This window comes from Podarcis liolepis (assembly GCF_965112155.1).
Source record: "Podarcis liolepis genome assembly, chromosome: 11".
NCBI lineage: Eukaryota > Metazoa > Chordata > Lepidosauria > Squamata > Lacertidae > Podarcis > Podarcis liolepis.
Genome location: NC_139565.1, coordinates 50,334,864 through 50,356,010, shown reverse-complemented (window position 1 = coordinate 50,356,010; position 21,147 = coordinate 50,334,864). Strand labels below are relative to the sequence as shown.

The 21,147-nt window shown below is 43.7% G+C and overlaps 1 protein-coding gene across 1 annotated transcript; it reads left to right on the top strand.

Moving 5' to 3' along the window:
* Window positions 1-1,071: 1,071 nt before the first annotated feature.
* LOC310688204 (O-acyltransferase like protein-like) lies at window positions 1,072-17,648 on the top strand (the record flags this gene model as incomplete). Its single annotated transcript, XM_083464329.1, has 15 exons — window positions 1,072-1,153; window positions 1,836-1,975; window positions 2,923-3,001; window positions 4,779-4,917; window positions 5,028-5,254; window positions 5,978-6,148; window positions 7,627-7,729; window positions 8,934-9,035; window positions 9,488-9,653; window positions 9,763-9,842; window positions 11,022-11,135; window positions 11,659-11,788; window positions 15,027-15,210; window positions 15,734-15,876; window positions 16,881-17,648. The coding sequence occupies 15 exons, from the start codon at window positions 1,072-1,074 to the stop codon at window positions 17,001-17,003; spliced, it is 1,983 nt and encodes a 660-aa protein (XP_083320455.1). The 3' UTR covers window positions 17,004-17,648.
* Window positions 17,649-21,147: the final 3,499 nt, after the last annotated feature.

Below are 21,147 nucleotides of genomic sequence, written 5' to 3'. Positions count from 1 at the left end.
GCTTGCTTGAGTTTTCTTGGCCTGTTAATTTATTTGAAATAGGTATCTCCCACCTTCTAACTGGGATTCTTGGTGTGGCTTAAAAAAGTATTTCAAATACGTATAATTAAAGCGGCAATCAGGATATTAGCTGAGGTGGTTGTTGTCCATTGGAAAGGTTAGAGTGAACATCAGGAAGACCAACAGTAATTGTAGCCAGAGCCAATGACAGGCAGAACCAACTACCGTATTTTTTGCTCTATAAGACTCACTTTTTCCCTCCTAAAAGGTAAGGGAAAATGTGTGTGCGTCTTATGGAGCGAATGCAGGCTACACAGCTATCCCAGAAGCCAGATTGCTTTCACTGCGCAGCGATCCCTCTTGCTGTTCTGGCTTCTGAGATTCAGAATATTTTTTTTTCTTGTTTTCCTCCTCCAAAAACTAGGTGCATCTTGTGATCTCGTGCGTCTTATAGAGCGAAAAATGCGGTAATTTTTGTTTTGTCCTCCAATCTTCCGGCTGAATTCCACAAGTAAGCTACCATCTCACCCCCCTTAGGAACACTTTGGCCCAGGCAAGAATGCTTTCTGGGTTCCAAGGCAAATTCTTAAAAGGGAAACAGAGATAGCATCCGGCTCATCCGTCACTCTCCAGAAACCAACTCCCTCTCATACAAAAATGTAGCCTGGACCGATAGGCTAGGTGCATGCGGGGTTGGACTAACCCCAGGGCTCTGGCAAAAATGCACTCAAGACCGCACCAGCCAAATTTTATGATGCTTATTAATAATAAAAATGTAAGGAAGAAGACAAGCAGAAGAGGCAGAATGTTGCTTCAATAAAATTTTAAAAAGGAACCTTTCAGTTTAAGTCTATCCAAATACACCTGCTTACAAACAGGCTTCTGGTCTACTCACGTGTAGCAGTCGTTGGATGGGATTTGTGGGACAGGGACCATTTGGCCGCAGTCCATTTTTAAGGGGTTTGGACCCAGGTGGGACTTGTCTGACAACAGACTATGTCCTGCCAGTCACCAATAATGTCATTTTAGGTAGACTGACACCTTTTGGAAGTTGGGGTTTGTGTGGCCATCATGGTCTTAATTACCACCAGAATTCTCAATCTCTTTGCCAGATGGAAGAATTTTACTGGCGTTACTTTTTCATTGCAGTTGGGTAAGAATAATCACCCTGGTGATGCATTTTCCTACACAACTATTAACTAGGATGGAATATCAGTGGTTGTCTCCATCTCTCTGCCTGCGTATTCAGGGAGAGGCATAACTTCTTCTCTAAGGCAGATGTAAGAAATCAGGGCTCTTTGCTACACCCCCAAGCTAATGCCAGCTTTGGGGAACCCATCCTTAACTACCATGTCCTAGGGTATCATAATGCAAGTATAAATAACCAAATTAGTAAAAAGTAGGACCGGGTGGCGCTGTGGGTTAAACCATAGAGCCTGGGACTTGCCGATCAGAAGGTCGGCGGTTCGAATCCCCGCGACGGGGTGAGCTCCCGTTGCTCGGTCCCTGCTCCTGCCAACCTAGCAGTTCAAAAGCATGCCAAAGTGCAAGTAGATAAATAAATTGTACGCTGGCTGCCTCGGCCAATAAAGTGAGATGAGCGCCGCAACCTCAGAGTCGGCCACGACTAGACCTAATGGTCAGGAGTCCCTTTACCTTTACCTAGGACCATTCCAACCAAAGCATTTGGCAGAGTAGCGGTGGGTGCAGGAAGCTGAACCCTCTCATTTCCCTCAAATGCCTCTGGCCCCCATCCTTTCATTGCATCCTTCCTTTAGTCAGTTTATGGGTGGACCATGTGTAGTTTGCCCGGCATTCTTGCTTTGATTTTACAGTGTACGATTCTGTTGGGAAACCTGGCAGCAATGTCCTTGGTGGGAATGTGGACAGACTGGGATCTTACACTGAATGCATTTCTGCTGAGGCACCTTCCGGAAGATTCCGAGGGCAGTACTGCAAACTCCAAGTACAGCAGGTGTGTGACCTACTTTGGGTTGGCTGAATGACTATCTTGGAAGGGCAACTCCCAAAGGTTCTTCAGCAAAAAAAGAGAGAGACTCCATGTGAAGACAGAGGTAAAATTGGTGAAGACAGAGGTAATATTCTAAGGTGAGGAGAAGTTACCTTGAGGAATTTCATAGGTGGAAAGTGTCCTGTCTCCTCCTCTCCACACCCTGTACTCCTTAAAAACTGCTCTGGAAGGTTGGGGCGCACGCTGACTAATGTGGAATGAAGTGGGGGGACTTCTAGGGGGGAGGGTATAATCCAAAATTAGGCCGGAATTCTAAAATAAATTAAGTAAGTTAACAGCAGTCATTATCTCTGCTGTTTGTTAGAGCTCTGCTAAATTAAAATCTTAAATACCTGGTCTCAAATGCCTACTCATACGTGAGCAAAGCACTGCCTTCTAGGCTACAGGTTTATTCTGAGGATAAAAAGCTCAGGATACAAATGGAATTCATACCTAACTGGCAAGTCCTGTAACTTTTAATAATTATACAGAAAGAAGGATTTTTAGCAGGCTTTCCTACTTTGACTTCAGCCCCTCAGACAGCTCATTTTGAGTGTCAGGGAAGAGCAGCGAATTGTTAGTTTTTTAATTTACTGGGGTTGCATTTTTACTGGCAGGGAGTGGGCAAGGGGACCATTTCTTATTGCACCACAGGCAGCAAAATGTCTTGGGCTGTACTTTTAAACCCCAGAGCAGATCTGTAACTGTCCCCGGCTGCATGACAGCCTGGCCTCTGGTGAATCTTCTTGTCCCGCTGATGTGCAGAATCTCAGTATTTTTCAAGTTTTGCCAGAATGCCCTTGAAATCAGTGCATCTTGGGTATCTACTCTATTTGTCTACTTTTGCCAGTATCTCTATTTTCTCTTAAACCTATTGCAACAAGAGAACTGAAAAGCATTCTACTTCTTAGGACAGAATTGATTACTACAGTGGATTATGTGCCCCCAGTTCCTGCCACGAAGAAGAAATTACGGCACTGGCCATGCTAGGTAAATTGACTGTGATTTTGTTGCTTGTTGCTGTATAACATATTGTAGGTGAAACTGAAGATCCAATGTGTGTGGATTTATGAGACGTGTCTTGAGTTCACACACCGTGTGTAAACCGTCACTCATGCTTTTTAACATGAGTTTTATTATTTGCAGATTAAACAAAGAAAACAAAGGGGGAATTATTAAAGAAAATAAAGAAAAGGAAATAATATATGGAGAATACTAATAGTAACCATGAGCCACCATCCATTCACACCACAGACACATTAATGTCAGAACATGCATCTGGTAATTAAACATATAAGTTTGGAGAGAAACAAACCATGGGTCTGCATTCAGATGACATGTCAAGCCAAGGGTTATGGTTTGTTGCTCCTAGCGCAACCCGAAGCAGAATAGTGCAGACTTCGTGCACCAGCGTGATGTTCATAAACCATAGTCAAACCTTGTTTGTGGTTTAACATTACAAACAGGCTAGAGTGTGTACCTAGACGGATCTACTTTTGCTCTCCCTCAAAGCTCCCGTGCTTACTATCTAAAAATAAATAACACCCCATTTCCACAGATAACTGTCAGTTTACATTTCTTAGCACAGAATGTATTGATCGTAGAGATCTTTCCTGTTCTGTTTAGTTCAAGAGGGTTCTGGAAGGTTTATTTCTATGTGAAAGAAACAAGCGGACGGTTTCTGGTGTTTGGGTTATTCCTTCAGAGAAGCCGAGTACCGCTGGTTTAAACTGGTTCTGTTATCTCTTCTGTCAGGGTCATGCTGACTATATTAATAGAAGGAGTCTGGGTTTACTTTCTCTTTCTATCTCTTTCTTCTGGTGTGGTGTTCTGTATGCTTAGTGTTAAGGTTTAGTCTTATTATAACTTCTTGTAAGTTTACGATAAGTCTAAGATAAGCTGCAACTGGATTTCTTATGAACAGTGCCAATCCTGAATTTATTGGATTTGTGACCATTATGCTCCTTTCCCTTCAGTAGCAGCAGTGCTTTTTTCCTTAAAAAAATGTTTAAGGGTACTCTCATTTTCCTACTCATATTGAAATACTGCCCCAAAATGAGGCCAAACTTAGATTCACAAAATGTTTAGGGGTACGAGTACCCCTGCGTCCCCCCATTAAAAAGCAGTAAGGCTCTGCTGGATGAAATACAATTGCCTCTGGTCTATTTTTGGGGAATCCTGCAATGTGCTTAAGTCGTTACTCCTATTTTTCTTCCTTCTCATTTTTCATTGGCCTCTTTGTTCTTTACAAAGAACAGGAAAAACAACATTATAAGTACTTTTGAAAGGGAGAATGGATACTTTTATTTTTCTGATTGCGCTGTATGCTAGCCTTCCCCATCCTGTCACCCTCCAATGGCTGAAGAACTCCATATCCCATCGTCCCTGACCCTTGGCCATGCTGACTGGGGTCCAACAACATTTAGCAGACCTCAGGTCCTAAGACCTAGGTCACTGTTGGTCACCTGCAATTTGGCCCTTAAACTGACCTCTCAGGGGCTTATACCAACTTTTCTTCCATATTTCTGCAAGGAAGGTGAAACAACCAAGGGAATTCATGTGAGAGATTCATTTCCTAAGGCCACTAGAAGTTTATAATTTTTTGGAAAATGTGCATTAAAACCTTTGTGCCGAATAGAAACGCTTTCTGGGACTTAAAAGAGCAAATGTTTCTATTTACTCCGTTGAACAAGCTGGTAAAAATTGTGATTACAAAAGGCTCCATTGTCCTGACCGTGAAATTATTAACGTATTCTTCCTTTGACAGGTGTATTTAAATTCAAGACCATCTCTTTCCTATTGCCTTTTCCGTCTCTGTTCGCTGTGAATTCAACGGCCTCGTTCCCGACTGTGGCCAGATGCGCTAAGAACCTCTTCCCTATTGATGTGTTTGTAGCGGTTTGTTTGTAAGTACTGAGGGCGGACGTCTCAGCCCAGCCGTGAAACTGACCCTGAAGACCGTGCCTCTCAGGAGAGAGAGTCACTCTGCAGTAATGAACTTCTATTTCCCTTCCAGGTTCGTTAGCGTTTCCTTCATCATCTTGCCAATCATCGGAACCATTTACACCGCTGATGTATGGAAGAAGGCTAAGCGCGATGAATTGCCATCGGGTGCTTTGCCTCCTGCAAATTATGGGAGCACATCTTTTGTTGCAAGAGATGCAAGCGAATCAAAAGCAGAGAGGAAATATAGTCATGAACCTGTATCAGCAGCGTTGGCCGCAGTTGATGGTTCAAAGCAAAGTAGGCATTGCATTATTATTAATGGTGATGTTGGTAATAATTTTTATGGCACCTACTGTGAGCAGGAAGCATCACAGAGTGTGGGGCGCGGAGAGGGCAGGTCTCCGTCCCGAGGAGTTTACAGTCTATTTTGAGATAGTAGGAAAGGCAACAGAGGGAATCAAGGACAAGGAGGTGGGAGAAAGCCAGCCCTGAAATCTTCAACTCCCGCAGGGTTCATTTGGGTTCAGGTTCAGGATAATTTTAGGAGGATTAAAAATTCCGTGTCAGGTTTCTATCCAAAACAAATTCTGAAAGGTATTGAGTTGTATTCCGTGTAACACCAAGGAACCATCTCCATCTCTCCTCCACTCACACCCCTCCCCCAAATCTGTTCTGAGTTTCTCCCCCAACCCTCCGGAGTAGAGAAGGGGGAAGTCCTGTGGCCCTAGCAATAATCCTTGCACAGGCTTCCCCTTTGCAGATAGATGTGACTCCAAGTGCAGCCTATGAAGCTGGAAGAAAAGCACTGTTGTTTGTTTTGGAAGCTGTTTGTCCATTAATTATCCCCCATCATCTGCCAGTCTTAAAATGCGATCCCATGCATGTCTACTCAGAAGTAAGCCCCATGGAGTTAAGTGCATACATGCTTTCAAAAAAGGACTATTTCTTCACTCTACATGGCAGAACACGTATAATCTACATTGTATAATGAATTAATTTCTGCTGCTTTAATATTCTTAGGTACCTTGGACTGTGTCCTGAAGTGTTTTTCCTTGCAAAACCATCTCCCAGCCATCTGGCTGATGAAACCCTGTAAAGAAGTCTCCTTGTCTCTAAATGGTATCAGAGCGCTGAGTCTCTTGTGGGTAATTTCTGGGCATACAAGTCAAATGACAGCGTGGCAGAATTTAGGTAGGAGCTGAAGCTACGAAGGCAGATACATTCCTGTTTTAAAGGAAACACAGTGTTCTCTAAATGAACTCACTACTCATTTCAACTGCTGTTTTATTCCATATTTGACACTCGGGATTGCAGTTCATGGGCTGTGACTTGCTGCTAAATAGCCCTGGCTTTGGGTTTTTTTCTTTTTTTTTGACAGGGCGATCAGTTATGTAGAGGCAATGAGATTTGTTCAATAGAGAGCTGTAAAGAACAACGAGAGTCCTCGCTTGATATATCTCATTCAGCGCATTTCACATCTTTCCTGGGTCCTTTAAGAATGATTATAGAGAGGCTGAGCTGCTGTTTGAACTGGAAAGGACCTTTTCAGTGACCAAACCAAAACTTTGTGATTCTCTGCTTCAGAGAGTAGAATCTGATGTTCTTTCCCCACACTGTGGAAGACCTGTTTGCTTCTGAACTTTGGTTGATAGGATTTCACAGCTTTCCTCTATTTCTCTCTCTCTGTTTCTCTCCCTCCTTGTGTGTGTGTGTAATTTCAGAGGCAGGAAACCTGTGGCTCTCCAGATGTTGCTGACCTCCAACTCCCATAATCCCCATCCACTGAAGCTGTTAGCCAGGGCTGATGGGAATTAGAGTACAACAATATCTAGAAGCCCGTGAGTTCTCCTCACCTCTGACATATGGTGTGTTTCTTTGTCTTTCTTGGCTTCCTTGGACATTTTGGAAATGTGAGATATAGATGCTGTAAATCAATAAAATTTGGAAGGGTTTCCTGAACATACGTTCTGTAAAAGAAGGATTAAGGACACAGCAGTTAAGAACTTCGACAAGAACTTCATTGTCTATCTTGAACAAGAACAAATCAACAACAGGACACTGCTGACTCAGTGTCCCAGATATAACTAAATCTAGTTCCATCTAGTGACACCAGACACATACCAATTTTCATTCCAGCACCTCAGCCTTCAAGGAGGATAATCACACTACAGTGTGTTTTGTTTCGTTTCTTCCTCGCCTTTGAATGGGCACAGGAGGTTGTGTGATTGTTTCCTGGGTTGCCCCAATTTCAATCCAATATTTCAATCTTCAAGTCAGGCACACACACTCATCCCTTTTAGCTGGAGAGGAGCAGCAGTTCTAACATTTCAAAACATCCTCTGTCTAACAAATAGTTCCTGTAAGTTTCCAAGAGACATGAAAAGATCAGTAGGGCACTGTATTTGCAAACTCTAGCCTAACATAAAGTATGAATGCCATAGCCTGAACATTCAAAGACTCATTTTTTGAACTGCTAATATTTGTAAGCTGCTTTGGAAATGTATTAAGTGAGAGGAAGGGAACTTATTTTTTTAAAAAACATAGACACAATTGGACCTGATTTGTTCTATGTTTCTCTTCGTTTGCAGAGATATGCTTGAGTTAAGTAGATTTCCAAATATCTCCTGACTGTTTATCTTTCTCTCTCTCTTCCTTATATGTTACCACAGATAATGAGTTGGAATGGGAAGCTAAAGTGCTTAAAAACCCTATTTACGTATTTTCTCTAAGTGGACCATTTTATTTAGGCGTTGACACATTTTTTCTCATCAGGTAAGTCAGATATTAGGGGATGCGGATGGCGGTGTGGTCTAAACTACTGAGCCTAGGGCTTGCCGATCAGAAAGTCAGCGGTTCGAATCCCCACAACAGGGTGACCTCCCGTTGTTCGGTCCCTGCTCCTGCCCACCAAGCAGTTTGAATGCATGTCAAGTGCAAGTAGATAAATAGGTACTGCTCTGGCGGGAAGGGAAACGGCATTTCTGTGCACTGCTCTGGTTCGCCAGAAGCGGCTTAGTCATGCTGGCCACATGATCCGGAAGCTGTCTGCGGACAAACGCTGGCTCTCTCGGCCTATAGAGCGAAATGAGCGCCGCAACCCCAGAGTCGCCCGCGACTGGACCTAATGGTCAGGGGTACCTTTACCTTTAAGTCAGTAGTTATTAGAAGTTTTTCTCCCTCTGTTATATTTTTAAATAAAAAATAACCATCTAACATCTCATGGCGGTGAACCTTGCAAAGTCTATAAAGATGGAACATGAGAATTATTCCCTGGTAATTATTTGAAGAAGCATTGGACAACAACAGGTGTTTTATTCATGCAGGATCTGTAGGAGAATAGATCCTGCTGGTCGTCCATGCTGCCTGGCTCTGCTGCTCACCTACTTGACCTCCCCTGCCCCTGGGGGAGCAGGCGCATGGCAGCAACAGAGGACAACAAGCCCAGGGTCGACTCCATGGAGAGAGGCCAGATCTGCTACCCATCTATCCAGAGCCTGCTGCTCTGAGGCAACTGCCTCACCTTGCCCCATAGGTTCACACCTTGCCCCTATGGGATCCCTTGCCATAGGGATCACATGGGACTGCTGGTGAGCTCAGACAGCCAGGATTGCGTGGGATCCCTGGTTGTTTGAACTGACACCTTCAGCACCAACTACTGTGATCACACAAACTGCGCCCCCTCCTTGTCCATGTTTCATGATGCCTGAGGACATATTTTTCAACAGGATTTTGAGTCAGTTGCTTATTACATTGTGATGTCTACTGTGTGTTTTTTTTTTCTTCATTAGGGCTATTTCGTTTTGGGTATTACATCATTATAACGCTGTGTGTTTTCCTGTATTATTGCATTTGAGTTTATTTTTAATTTTGTGGGGCTTGTTTTTGTTCATCACTTTGAATACCTCTGTTTGGAAAGGTAACTGAAGGACAGGCATTTTAGAACGGGCGATTAAACTGCCGTTCTTTTTCTCCTCAGTGGCTTTTTGAGCTGCCGGTCCTTTTTGAACATGTTGAATCTCTCTGAAAAACGGATCACTTTTCGCCTCACAGTAGAGTACCTGTGGCGCCGATTTTTCCGGTAACTGTTTGTGAGGGTTTGATTCATGTTTCTGCTATTTATTTTGCATTTCTGCTTTTGTGGCTTTTTTGTTTTGTTTTTGTGACTGTGTGGAACCCAGTTCAGCTACTGATTGATTGATTGTGTGACTGCAGTACATTGTTTATTGCTTTCATTTTCTGGATCAATTGTCTCTTTTTGCATTACTTTCTGTGGGAAAGCATGCCTTGGTTTTGGAATGCTTTGGTTTTGGAATGGACTTCCGGAACGGGTTACGTTTGAGAACCAAGGTACCACTGTACTATTAATTACTCCAGTTTGCTATTGAGCTGGGCTTGCAAAGGAATGCAGGGATGAAGTTTAAGGGAAGAGAGTCTGCTTTGCAAATGCAATCAGGTTTGAATTTGTTTAACAATGTGTTGAAAACTGTGTGCCTGCATGCAACCTGACCACATCTGCTCTTGTGTTTGTAGGCTTCAGCCGCTCCATATATATTCCTTGTGCCTTTTAATCGGTTTATACTCTGTCACTCCTTGGGGGACATTTTGGGAGCTCTCGAAACTCGAGGTTGATAACTGTAGAAGAACATGGTGGGCCAACCTACTGCTGATCAACAACTTTATCGCTGGGCAAGAGTCAGTAAGTCTGTACGATGGAATATTTATTGGGGCATTGTGTCATAATATATATTTTAAATAATATATATTAAAAGTATGCATTTGTCTTCCTATTCCTACCCTGTTTTCAGTGTAATGGATGGACGTGGTACCTTGCAAATGATTTCCAGTTTTACTTCACAACACCTCTGCTGGTCTATGTTTCCATGAGGTGAGTATTTCTTCGGCAAGGAACATCCACCATGAGGTTTCCTCGTAATTTATTTATTTGATTTATTTCATTTCCATACCGCTTTGTATTTTCAAGAAAAAAAACCTCAAAGCAGTTTGCATCATATTAAAACATCAACAAAACAATCCAGAATCGAACATTTCTGACGAAAGTCAAATATAGAGTATACAGTCAAAGCAACATAATTAACAGAAAACTAAAATATTATCTTAAAGATTTCAAGATAAAACATTGCAAAGGAAGTCTACTACAGAATACATATTTAACACAAACAAAGTTTTAAAAAAATTCAAAGAAAAAAATTTTATAAGTGAAGTCAAATATAAATAGCACATTTAAAACAGGGTGTGGGGGAAGGAAGAATGGCAGTTTCCAGAAAAGCCTGCCTAGCCTTCTGCTGTTGCTGCCACCAGAGGGATCTAAGACCCCTCCACCCCACATAGGAGGCACGGATCAGAGTCCTGTTCATCTGAGCCTCTTGGGTTTGCCGATCAGAAGGTTAGTGGTTTGAATCCCCGCGACGGGGTGAGCTCCCATTGCTCTGTCCCAGCTCCTGCCAACCTAGCAGTTCGAAAGCACACCAGTGCAAGTAGATAAATAGGTACTGCTGTGGCGGGAAGGTAAACAGCGTTTCCGTGCGCTCTGGTTTCTGTCACGGTGTTCTGTTGCACCAGAAGCGGTTTAGTCATGCTGTCCACATGACCCGGAAAGCTGTCTGTGGAGAAACGCCAGCTCCCTCAACCTGAAAGCAAGATGAGTGCCGCAACCCCATAGTTGCCTTTGACTGGACTTAACCATCCAGGGGTCCTTTACCTTATCTTTTAGCATCCGTATCTCTGTGAATTTGTTTTAGAACATGAGAAAACTGTACCAAATGGGACCCATTTGGTCTGTTGCTCTGTTTCTTCCAAACTGAATGCATGCCTGTGGGTAATTAGAGTGTCAATTATTATTCTTCCCCTTGGAAAACTACTATTACTTCAGTTATAACAGTGAAATACATGCCCTCTCAAGCAACCCTTTGAATATAAAGGTTAGAGATTTTTGATATTACATGTTTTATCATTTAAATGAATAATGTGAAGTCCCCCCCCCCAAAAAAGGCCCCATCTGTTGCTTATATTTCTATTTTTGCTTATATTTCTATTGTTTTGGCAGGAGCAAGCAGGGAATTATAATTCTGGGGACTTTGCTGTTCCTGACGACTTTTACAGTGACAGCCCTGCTGTCATCGTTCTACAGGCTTCCTGTTGCAAATCCTCGTGATATGAGGTAAGGTTCTGGAAACTTCCCCCTTCAATAATAGGTCACAATATTATGCTGGGAGAGATCCAAAGCGCAGTCAGGAATCTAATTAATCAAGAGAAAGTAACCCTCTGCGTGTTATGGGGTATGTCGGAGGTTCTTGAATTTTTGGAAACAGAAGTTGGAATGGCACCCTGAGAAGAAAATTGCCCTTAATGGAGATGTCATCTGACTGACTCACTTCATCTGCCTAATGTGTTTTTCTCCTAACCGATTTTTTAAAAAAGGCAGAACCTGTGAATTTTGAGAAGCAAATAAACAGGTGGTGTTATCACACTTCCTTTCAGAGCAGAACACTTGGGTTATGCCACACTTGTTAACAGCAGCAACATTCAGACTTGGTTCTCATATATTTTACCTCAGGAGAATCGTTCCATCTGAGTCATTTGGCAAATGTTTTTAGTTAGGAATAGTTATCAGTTAATGCTCTTTCTCTCCCTTCAAGCCTTCCGTATAATCTTTTTATAACCCGTTTCCAATATGCTTGCAGGAAAACGGCTACCGTGATGTATTTCGCAGAGTATTACTCAAAACCTTACTGCCGATACGGTCCATTTCTAGTTGGCATTCTTCTTGGGTTGTACATGAACCAGCAGCAAACCCCAGTCCTAAGGAGCAAGGTAAATTGGGGGGGGGGGCGTATTTAACAAACGTTTGGGATCCTGTCTGCACAACAAAATGTGTATTGATTTTAAACCATTTTAACTGCGGTGGCGTCCTCCAAAGAAATCTGGGACAGGTTTGGTGAGGTTTGTGTCGTATTCCAATATGACCAACAGCGCCATTCAGAATATCTGGAACTCTGGATCCCTCCTGAGAATGCATTTGTTGTTGTTTCATTTCTGATCCTTTCCCCAAGTTTAACACCCCCCACCCCTTTTTTTAATTTACAACAACCGGCTGGTCTGAACTGGCTAGCTCTTTTGTCAAAAGGTGGGACCATCCTCCTGAGCAATTTCTGATTGGCTGTCTCAACCATTTATGTTGGAGATGGAGCTTCTTTCACCATTGGCTCAAACTCCACTCCATCTGAGAAGGGAGACTGGCTTCAGTTGGTCTCAGATCCCCCCAAATATGTGGGGTATCACCCCAATCCCTCCTTTCCTTTGGAACCATGTGTATTGGGGGACCAAAGATGCTCTGCAAGAGACTAATACCCTCTCAAACTATCTTGTCCTGCAAGGAATTCTGTGCATGCTCTGAAATGCCATCCACTCAGAGTTGATGGTGGAGATGTGTGATTTTCTTTCTTTCTTTCTTTCTTTCTTTCTTTCTTTCTTTCTTTCTTTCTTTCTTTCTTTCTTTCTTTCTTTCTTTCCTCTGCTTTCTCATAACCCCCCTTTCCTTCTAAAGTTCATTGGTCTTAAAAGGATATTTCTCTGGAAGATCTTCCTTGTACGTTAGATTCACTGTTATTAAGGTATCCCTTGTGCTCTGAGGGTAGTTCATAAGGCTCTGAAAGATTTTGTATCCTCTGGGCTTTGGAAGAGTCAGTCTAAACCTCCTTACTGGCAGATTTACAGGGCCAACAGCTGGGGGATAATGCCATCCACTGTAATGCAAGTGGGTGATGTGCTGTGTGTGTCATGCTATCCACACTTTTCTTTTAGAAGGCAGAAAGGTATCACTAAGGCTTGATCCCCATAATGGGGGCTCCTTCCAGTAGGAGGAATAAAAAATAAAAACAAGCAGGAACTGCAACAAAAACGTTGCAGTGCAGAGTGCTCCTGTTCAGGGTTCCAGCAGCCAATCATGCTCTCTTCCAAGAAACGCCATTCCTCCTCTCCCCAATGTTCTATCCTCTCCCAAGAGTTGGTTCGTATTCTGTTCCCTGTCTTTGGTTCCCTGCCTTCACAGGCAGAAATACAAATTGAAGGGTTTTTTTCTTTTTTAAAAAAGTATACTTCCACAAACCTTGGGGTCCCTCCAGACTGACTGGTGTTTCCCTTCCTGTACCTTGATGGATCCATGCTCAAGGAATTAATTTTGCTATTACAATAGATGATGAAACCAAGAAGGGACGAGTCCATTTTGCACAAGCAACATCAGTCTACTGCTGTGAGCCTTTGATGAAGGGTTCCTGGGGCACTGCTTGTTGGCCTGACAAATAAGGGAGCCCCTTTGATTCCAAATATTCAAGCCACCTGGAAGTGCTGTGCAAAATATTACCACTGGGGCAAGTGTTGCCTTGAAGTGATCCCACTGCAACCTGGAGAGAGAGAGTGAAAGCAGCCTTGATCTGGCAAGGAGAGAAGTTGGCACGTTTCATGGCACACAATAAATGGGGAAGGTTTTGGCAAGGGGAGCAGCAGCCTCGAGAGGAGAGCAAGATGCGGTTGCAGCATCTAAGGGAGACTTTGTAGTTAAAATGAACACCATAAAAACACGAGGGACCCACAGTCTTTAGAACAGCCATGTCATATTCCAGTTTTGAGTGGAGCTGCCTTGCTGGGTGAGAAGTGTTTGTCTCCTCTCCCTTTTGTGTCCTGCACGCCACTTCCCCAGACCTAAATTTGTAACCTGTGGTTATGATGCAGGGCCCAGGGAACGTCCTTGGTTTTCCTATTCACCCAGGTATTTGGTGGCTGAAATATTCTGTTCCTGACAACCTTGAAATTACTCCATTGTGAAGATTTGTGACTGTTTCAAGATGTTGTTGTTGTTGTTAAAATTTTGTCTTTGCTGGGATAATAGTAATTCTTATTATTTATTATTTATGAAGGAAGAAGCTAAATTTATTTTGATTTTGGGTAATGCATGCATATATCATAGTAAGCATCGTTTGAGAAGAGGAATTCCCTCCTATGAGAGAGAAGTGTCTTTCATCTGCAGTTTTTTAGAGTTCTTTAATTAAAATAAGCACTTTTTACAAATCTCCTCTACATTGGTTGGTTTATTTTGCTCAATTAAACTAATTGGTTATGATGCATTAAAGACAGCGGGCCTAAAATATATGTATATTTTATTATTAAGTGTCTGAAAGCTGAGTAACTGAAGTGAGTGATCTAAACATGTCAATTTGCATTTCTTAGTGCAGAAAGTATTGATCTGATGTGTAGAGATCTTTCCTATTCTATTTAATCCAAGAGGGTTCTGGAAGCTTCTCTGTGTGAAAGAAACAAGCAAAAGGTTCATGATGTTTGCGTTATTCCTTCCGAGAAGCTGAGTACAGCTGGCTTAAACTTAATACTGTTATCTCTTCTGTCAAGGTCATGCTGACTATAAAAGTTAGGGCCAGAAGGAGCCTGGGTTTCACTCTCTCTTTCTATCTCCTTTCCTTCTGGTGTGGTGTTCTGTATATAGGGTTTAGACTTATTGTAAGTTTAAGTTAAGTCTGCTGCAACTGGATTTCTTATGGACAGGGCCAATCCTGAATGTATTGGACTTGTGACCATTATGCTCATTTGCCTTCAGAAGCAGTAAAGCTCTGCTGGATGAAATTGCCTCTGGTCTATTTTTTGGGAATCCTGCAACATGTTTAAGTTTTTACTCTGCTAACTATGCATTGGCATCTACTCTGGATCAATATTGAGTAGAATTTCAAGGACAAAACATCCATTCAGAGGAGGATGGAAAGAGACCAGCAGCAAGGCATTGTAACAGCTGACAGAGGCAGCGCTGGATTTAGGGCAGTGCATGCAATTGCCCCGCACAGGGCACTGAGCTGAGGGGGCGTAAAATAATGATGATGATGATGATGTTACCAAAGTCTGTCCATGACAGAAGAGACAGGAAGAGAAGGCCTGAACATTCCATTGAAGAGAAGCAAAGTCGCTTTCCCCAAAACGACCAGAGTCAGGTGGAATTATCCTAATGAACTAAGATGCAATCAAATGTCTCATTCTCATGTTTCCGCAGGTGCAGGCTTCCATCGGATGGCTTTCTGCAATGTTTTCCATGTTTATGGTAGTTGCTTTGGCCTATACGTTACAAGACCCCCTCGACTACTCACCTGCCACAGCCATTTACCAAGCTACTCACCGGACGGTGTGGGCTATCGCTGTGGGGTGGATAATTTTTGCGTGTGAGGAAGGCTATGGAGGTACTCTACAGAGAAGGAATGGGGAACCTCACGCCCGGGCAGTGGGGCAAATGTGACTCTCAGAGCCTCCCCATCTGGCCCACAGGAGTGGGGAATTGAACCTTGGTCTCCCAGGTCCCGATCCAGTACTCTAACCACTACACCACAACTGGGTCTTTAATAGTTTGTTATTTGCTGTGGTCTAAACCACAGAGCCTAGGGCTTGCTGATCAGAAGGTTGGCGGTTCGAATCCCCGCGACGGGGTGAGCTCCCGTTGCTCAGTCCCTGCTCCTGCCAACCTAGCATTTCGAAAGCACGTCAAAGTGCAAGTAGTTTAACGGGTATGGCTCCGGCGTGAAAGTAAACGTCGTTTCTGTGCGCTGCTCTAGTTCGCCAGAAGCGGCTTAGTCATGCTGGCCACATGACCCGGAAGCAGTCTGCGGACAAACACCGGCTCCCTCGGCCTATAGAGTGAGATGAGCGCTGCAACCCCAGAGTCGTCCGTGACTGGACCTAACGGTCAGGGGTACCTTTACCTTTTAGGTTTCATCAATTGGATGCTTTCATGGGGCTTCTGGTCGGTGGCTGCCAAAATCAGCTACGCCTGCTACTTGGTCCACCCAATGTTGATTTTGTTGTATAATGGACTTCAAGAAACGTCCATGCACTACTCGGACATGAATATGGTGAGTGATTAAGGATAGATGGATCTGTTAATTTTGGTTCTCTTCAGGATCTCGATTTTCCAAATTTTCAATTCAATTCCTTGCATTTCTGCAGCAATTTGAATTTTGTGTATGTGTGTGTGTGTGTTTAAACTCCTCTTGAAAATTTGTCAGCATTTTCGTGCAAATTTCACATTTTTGTGTGAAGTTTTGCCAAACACACACATTCTTTCAAAGCGTTTTCCATAATCTAGTACACTTTGGTATGTTATTTTCACTAATATATACACTTTTATGCACATTTACCCTAGTATGGTTTTTTTTGGGGGGTGAGCACATTACTTGGCAGCAGAACTGCATTATGGTCAGAGAAAAAAACCAAAGCTCTGTCTCTCTCATAGCTTGCATTAGCCTGCATTCAGCCTAAGGCTATGCAGCTGCTGTAGAGGCTTCATTATCACATCTTTCTCTGGCTGTGCCTGAGAACAAAAGATTAAGAGGCAATTCCTTTTCAAAATGGAGATTAAAAATTGAATACCTTAATCACATGACCTAAGGCTCAGTTGTCATATTTCAAATCCGGAAACAAAACTTGTTGACCTTTTTTTGGAAAAAAACAACCCACAATTGAAGGTTTGTGAACTATTTTTCTATGAAAGTCATCAAAATAACCACACTTCTGACATGGGTTGCCATACGCCTGGGTTTCCCCGGACATTTAATAAATTTTTGGAAATTCCACCCGGACCCAGTTTCTGAAGTACGAATCCTGGATATGTCTTGGGAATTCTGGACGTATGACAGCCCTATCTAAGGTTAAACACTCAGATGAGAGCTAGCAGAGAACACCAGTTGATTAAGTATCAGCCTGTTAGAGCTCAGAGAGCTTCAGTATGCTTCAGTGGCATGTCCCAATGTTAAACCCTTTCAGCAATATGCATACAGCCAGTCTCCATTTCAGTGTGCAGTTGAACAATTATGCTGAACAGATCCGCCCTTATTTCCATTTGCACTTATCTTTTTAGTTCTATCTGTTCCTTGGACACTGCCTGATGACATTCATGGTTGGGCTGGCATTGACGGTGATGGTTGAGATGCCTCTGCAAGCGTTAAGGCGGGCTGTGCAACGACAAGTGGTTCAGCTGTGAAGGAGGAAGCAGGAAAGGTGTGATGTCTTTAACCCCCCCCCACCATACCCTTTCCCTTTGAAGAAGAGGCCCTTCTGTTGTGCTCCAGAAGAACTGTATAGTGATGAAGATCTGAACTTTTGCACGATGAAGATCTGAAGCAGGCTCTTCAGCAGTGATGTGGCTAGGGAATTTCAGAATCTGGAATAAATGGTCTTGCCAGGCCTCCCCTTTAATGACCAATTGTGAAGCACACAGCTAACACCCCTCTTCTCTTCATTGTCTCTGTTCCATGCTTTGCAACTACTTCTACATTCCTGCTATGTTACAGTGAACAAATGGTTTACCAACCCTAGTTAAAAGAAAAGAAATATTCTGAGCCCATGCAGTTCCGCATTTTAAATTCACTGAAATCAGTTGTTCCTAAACATTTTTGGGCCTCCGCCCTCTTGGCTCCATAAACTCACCCCCAGTGCCCCCTGACCTATAAAATGCATTACAGTGGTACCTAACTTAAGTAGTTAAGTACTTAATTCGTTCCGGAGGTCCGTTCTTAACCTGAAACTGTTCTTAACCTGAAGCACTACTTTAGCTAATGGGGCCTCTTGCAGCTGCCACACCGCCGGAGCACGATTTCTGTTCTCATCCTGAAGCAAAGTTCTTAACCTGAGGTATTATTTCTGGGTTAGAGGAGTCCATAACCTGAAGGGCCGTGCAAACCGAGGCTACTTGGGGTAGTCACTTTGCCACTTCTTGAGGGCTTCCAAGTTGTAGATTGAAGTGCTTGCTTGGTATCCTATACATTGCCCCGCTGTTTTAGAATAAAATATTTAATCTTCTCGCTCACTTGTGTATTTTGTATTGCTTCTGAATCTCATTTTAAAAGAACTACCTTGCCTTTGGCAAGACATCCCCCCAGGTAATCCTAACACCCCTCACTTGAGGATGTTTCCTCCCACTTTAGGAACCCCGCAATTTAAATCACAGCACCCTCTAGGCTACAGGAATAAAACGGGAGTTTGCTCCTCTTGACCTGATGCTAATTAATACAATGCCTTGGGAATAAATGGCATTTTGTATGTAGAACCTAGAATTGTAGAGTTGGAAGGGACCCTAAGGATCATCTCGGACAACCCCCTGAAATGCAGAAATATGCAGCTGCCTCCTGGGGATTGAACTCATGTAGAAAAGGTTAATATATATTTTTAGAGTAAAAATATCAAAATGGGCATCTTGTAACCAGGTGCACACTTGGCTGGTCATCCCGACTATCTATCTATCTATCTATCTATCTATCTATCTATCTATCTATCTATCAATCTATCATCTATCCACAATTCCCATCATCCCTGACCACTGGTCCTGTTAGCTAGGGATCATGGGAGCTGTAGTCCCAAACATCTGGAGGGCCAAGTTTGCCTATGCCTGGACTAGCATCAGCCCCAGAGGGCCCTTGTACACTCATCCTAACCCAGGTGCTGATGACGATTAGGCAACTTTGTAGAGGCTCCTAGCCATGATGGTTGTATCTTTCCCAATCGCAGTCACTGGAAACCGCAGGAAGGGAGGGTGCTCTTGTGGTCAGGTTCTGCTTGTGGGTTTCCTGCAGGCGTCTGGTTGGCCACTGTGAGAACACGTTGCTCAGTCCCTTGGCCTAATCCAGCAGTTCTTTCACGGGCCTGTTTGCTGCTGCCCCCTGATACGGAACGGAAGGGGGGGGGCTCCTTTCCCCCTTCCTTCTAGGAACATCCGAGGCCCCGCTTATTCCTATGGCCCCGCTTTAGCCAATCACAGACCTCCTGTTACAATGTATCCATTCTGTTTCTGCTTTTGCCCTATAGTACAGAATGGGTTTGAAATCATTGAAATCTTTAGAAATTGATATAAAATCAACCGTAACTCCGATTTCTTCGCTCTCAGTGTCATTCAACTCAGTTCCCCGTGGACTCCATGATGCTATCCCTACTTCCATAATCCCTGAAGCGGCAGGTCACGTACGCAGGAACTTCTTAATTCACCAAACCTTCCCTCTAGGCAATATTAGGTGGCAGACGATGCATATCTCTGACCCATTGTCTTGCCACCACCGGTACTCAATAAATGTGTATCTATGTATATTTCCCGCTCCGCATATCCCCCCTCCCTCATCCGAAAATGCTAATTAATGTAATCCCACCTTTTCATAATGTATTCATGACGTGTAAAGTATATTCATGATGTAACTTGTGAAACCCAACCTTCCCATAATGTATTCGTGACGTTTCATGCACTGTATTCTGGGATATGGAGGAAAATTTCAAAAGTTCATGTCACCCCTTTCTCTGGGTTCAATCTCGCCTTGAACCTGTTGCGCAATAAACTTGGATCTTCTGCAGTTTGCTCCTGCGTCCGGCTGAGCTCATTTTCTTCCGCAGGGACCCACGGACTTAGTCCGATGAGCTGGGTGGCAGAGTAACACTGCACCCAGATTTTTCCGTAACAGTTGGCGCCCAACGTGGGGCTTGCGGTTCTCCCAAGCTGCTGACTGGGGGCCCCGAAATCTTCAGCCGGCTCCGGGCCATTTTGCCTGGGAAGATCCTTTTGGACCCCCAGCCATCTTCTGGGCGGTAATCGAAAGCCCTAGGAGTTCAGCCGGGGAGCAAAAGAGGGATCCAGCCGGCTTATTCATCGATCCCGGGATCATCATAGAAGACGCGTGAGTATAAGGAAAAAAGGAAAATCCAGTGCACTGGTGGGAAGGGGGTGGAATCTCCTGGCAACTGAATTCTCTGCCCTCCTCTCTATCGCTCCTTCTTGCCTTTCTCTTGGTCCGGTTAGTGAGAGAGACCGTGGACCGCTGCTCAACCCGAAAGGGGGGTTCTGAGCTCTATCTCTTTTCCTTAAAGTCTCCAGCCAGCCGCACCAATTGGGTGCCCGAAAGTAAGACGGTGAGACCCGGCTTGGAAAGACAGCCGACTCTCCGCAACGGGCATCTCAGTTGAAAGCAAGGGGTTGGAGTTCTCTTTCCGAACTTCCCGAGCGTCCTTGCTAGGGGGCAGGAAGTGGTCTTGCTTTCTATCCCAATCCCAGCCGCACTGGTCGGTAACACGTGTATCGTGCGTGAGCCCGCTTCCAAAAGCAAGGGGGATTTTCAGTTCGAAATTCTATCCAGGGATCACCCGATCTGGCACCGCATGGCGCGGGCGTCCAGTAGGGCCCCTTTTCCTGAGATGTGACGATAGGTAGGAGGTTGCCAGGAGGGATAGCCCATGAGGAATTGGGCAGGACCGGCAGAGTGGAAAGAGACCCCAGGTTATAGGAAATAAGGAAATAGGAAATAAGGAAATAGGAAAGGGAACGCAAGGAACCGGATAGCTAGAGCTCTCTAAAACCCACTAAGGAAGTTGCCAGGCAACTAGAAGCCCCTTCTCCTCTTTACTATACGTCCCTGTACTAAGCATACCAAACCCCTAGACATACCAATCCTAATCAACCCCTCTCTTTCCCCCTTCTCTATCCCAGACACACCCCCCCAAAAAAAGCAAAAAGCAAAAAAGCAACAACAGCAACGCATGCATCTATAAAGGGGTACCCAGTCGACCAAGCGTTATGAGCCCTACCAGTTTGATTAACTGGTGGTGTGTTTGAAGAGGCAAGGAGGCTCATAAAACCATGTGGGACCTTCCTACTAATTTCACTTAATGAAGCCAGAGGTAGTGGCCCAACTCCTTGCAATAACCAACTAAAGGATGAGAATATATCTGTTTATATGTTACATGTTGTCTGTTATGTGTGTTGTCTGTTAATACATATATGAGAATATGTATGTTTACATGTTGTCTGTTATGTGTGTTGTCTGTTCCTTCTGTCTCTGGCAGACTGCTTTTCTTAAGTGTGCATAGTTTAAACTGCAAGCTTGCTTCAAAATTTAAATCTAAGGAAGCCATGCTGGATCTTAGCAGTCCTAAATAAGACAAGATGAGAATGAAGTGTGCAAATGTTTACCCCACCTCTTGCTTTGCCCCAACTTTTGAGATTGTGAGTCTACAGTCTTATTTTGGAAGGTGATGATAACCTAATGTTTCTGCTGCAAAAGCCTAGTTGAGCACAACTGCTCGCTCAAGCTAAAATGCAGTGTATGTATTTCATTAAGCGTATGCCTATAAAAGTATGGTGTTCATTCTAA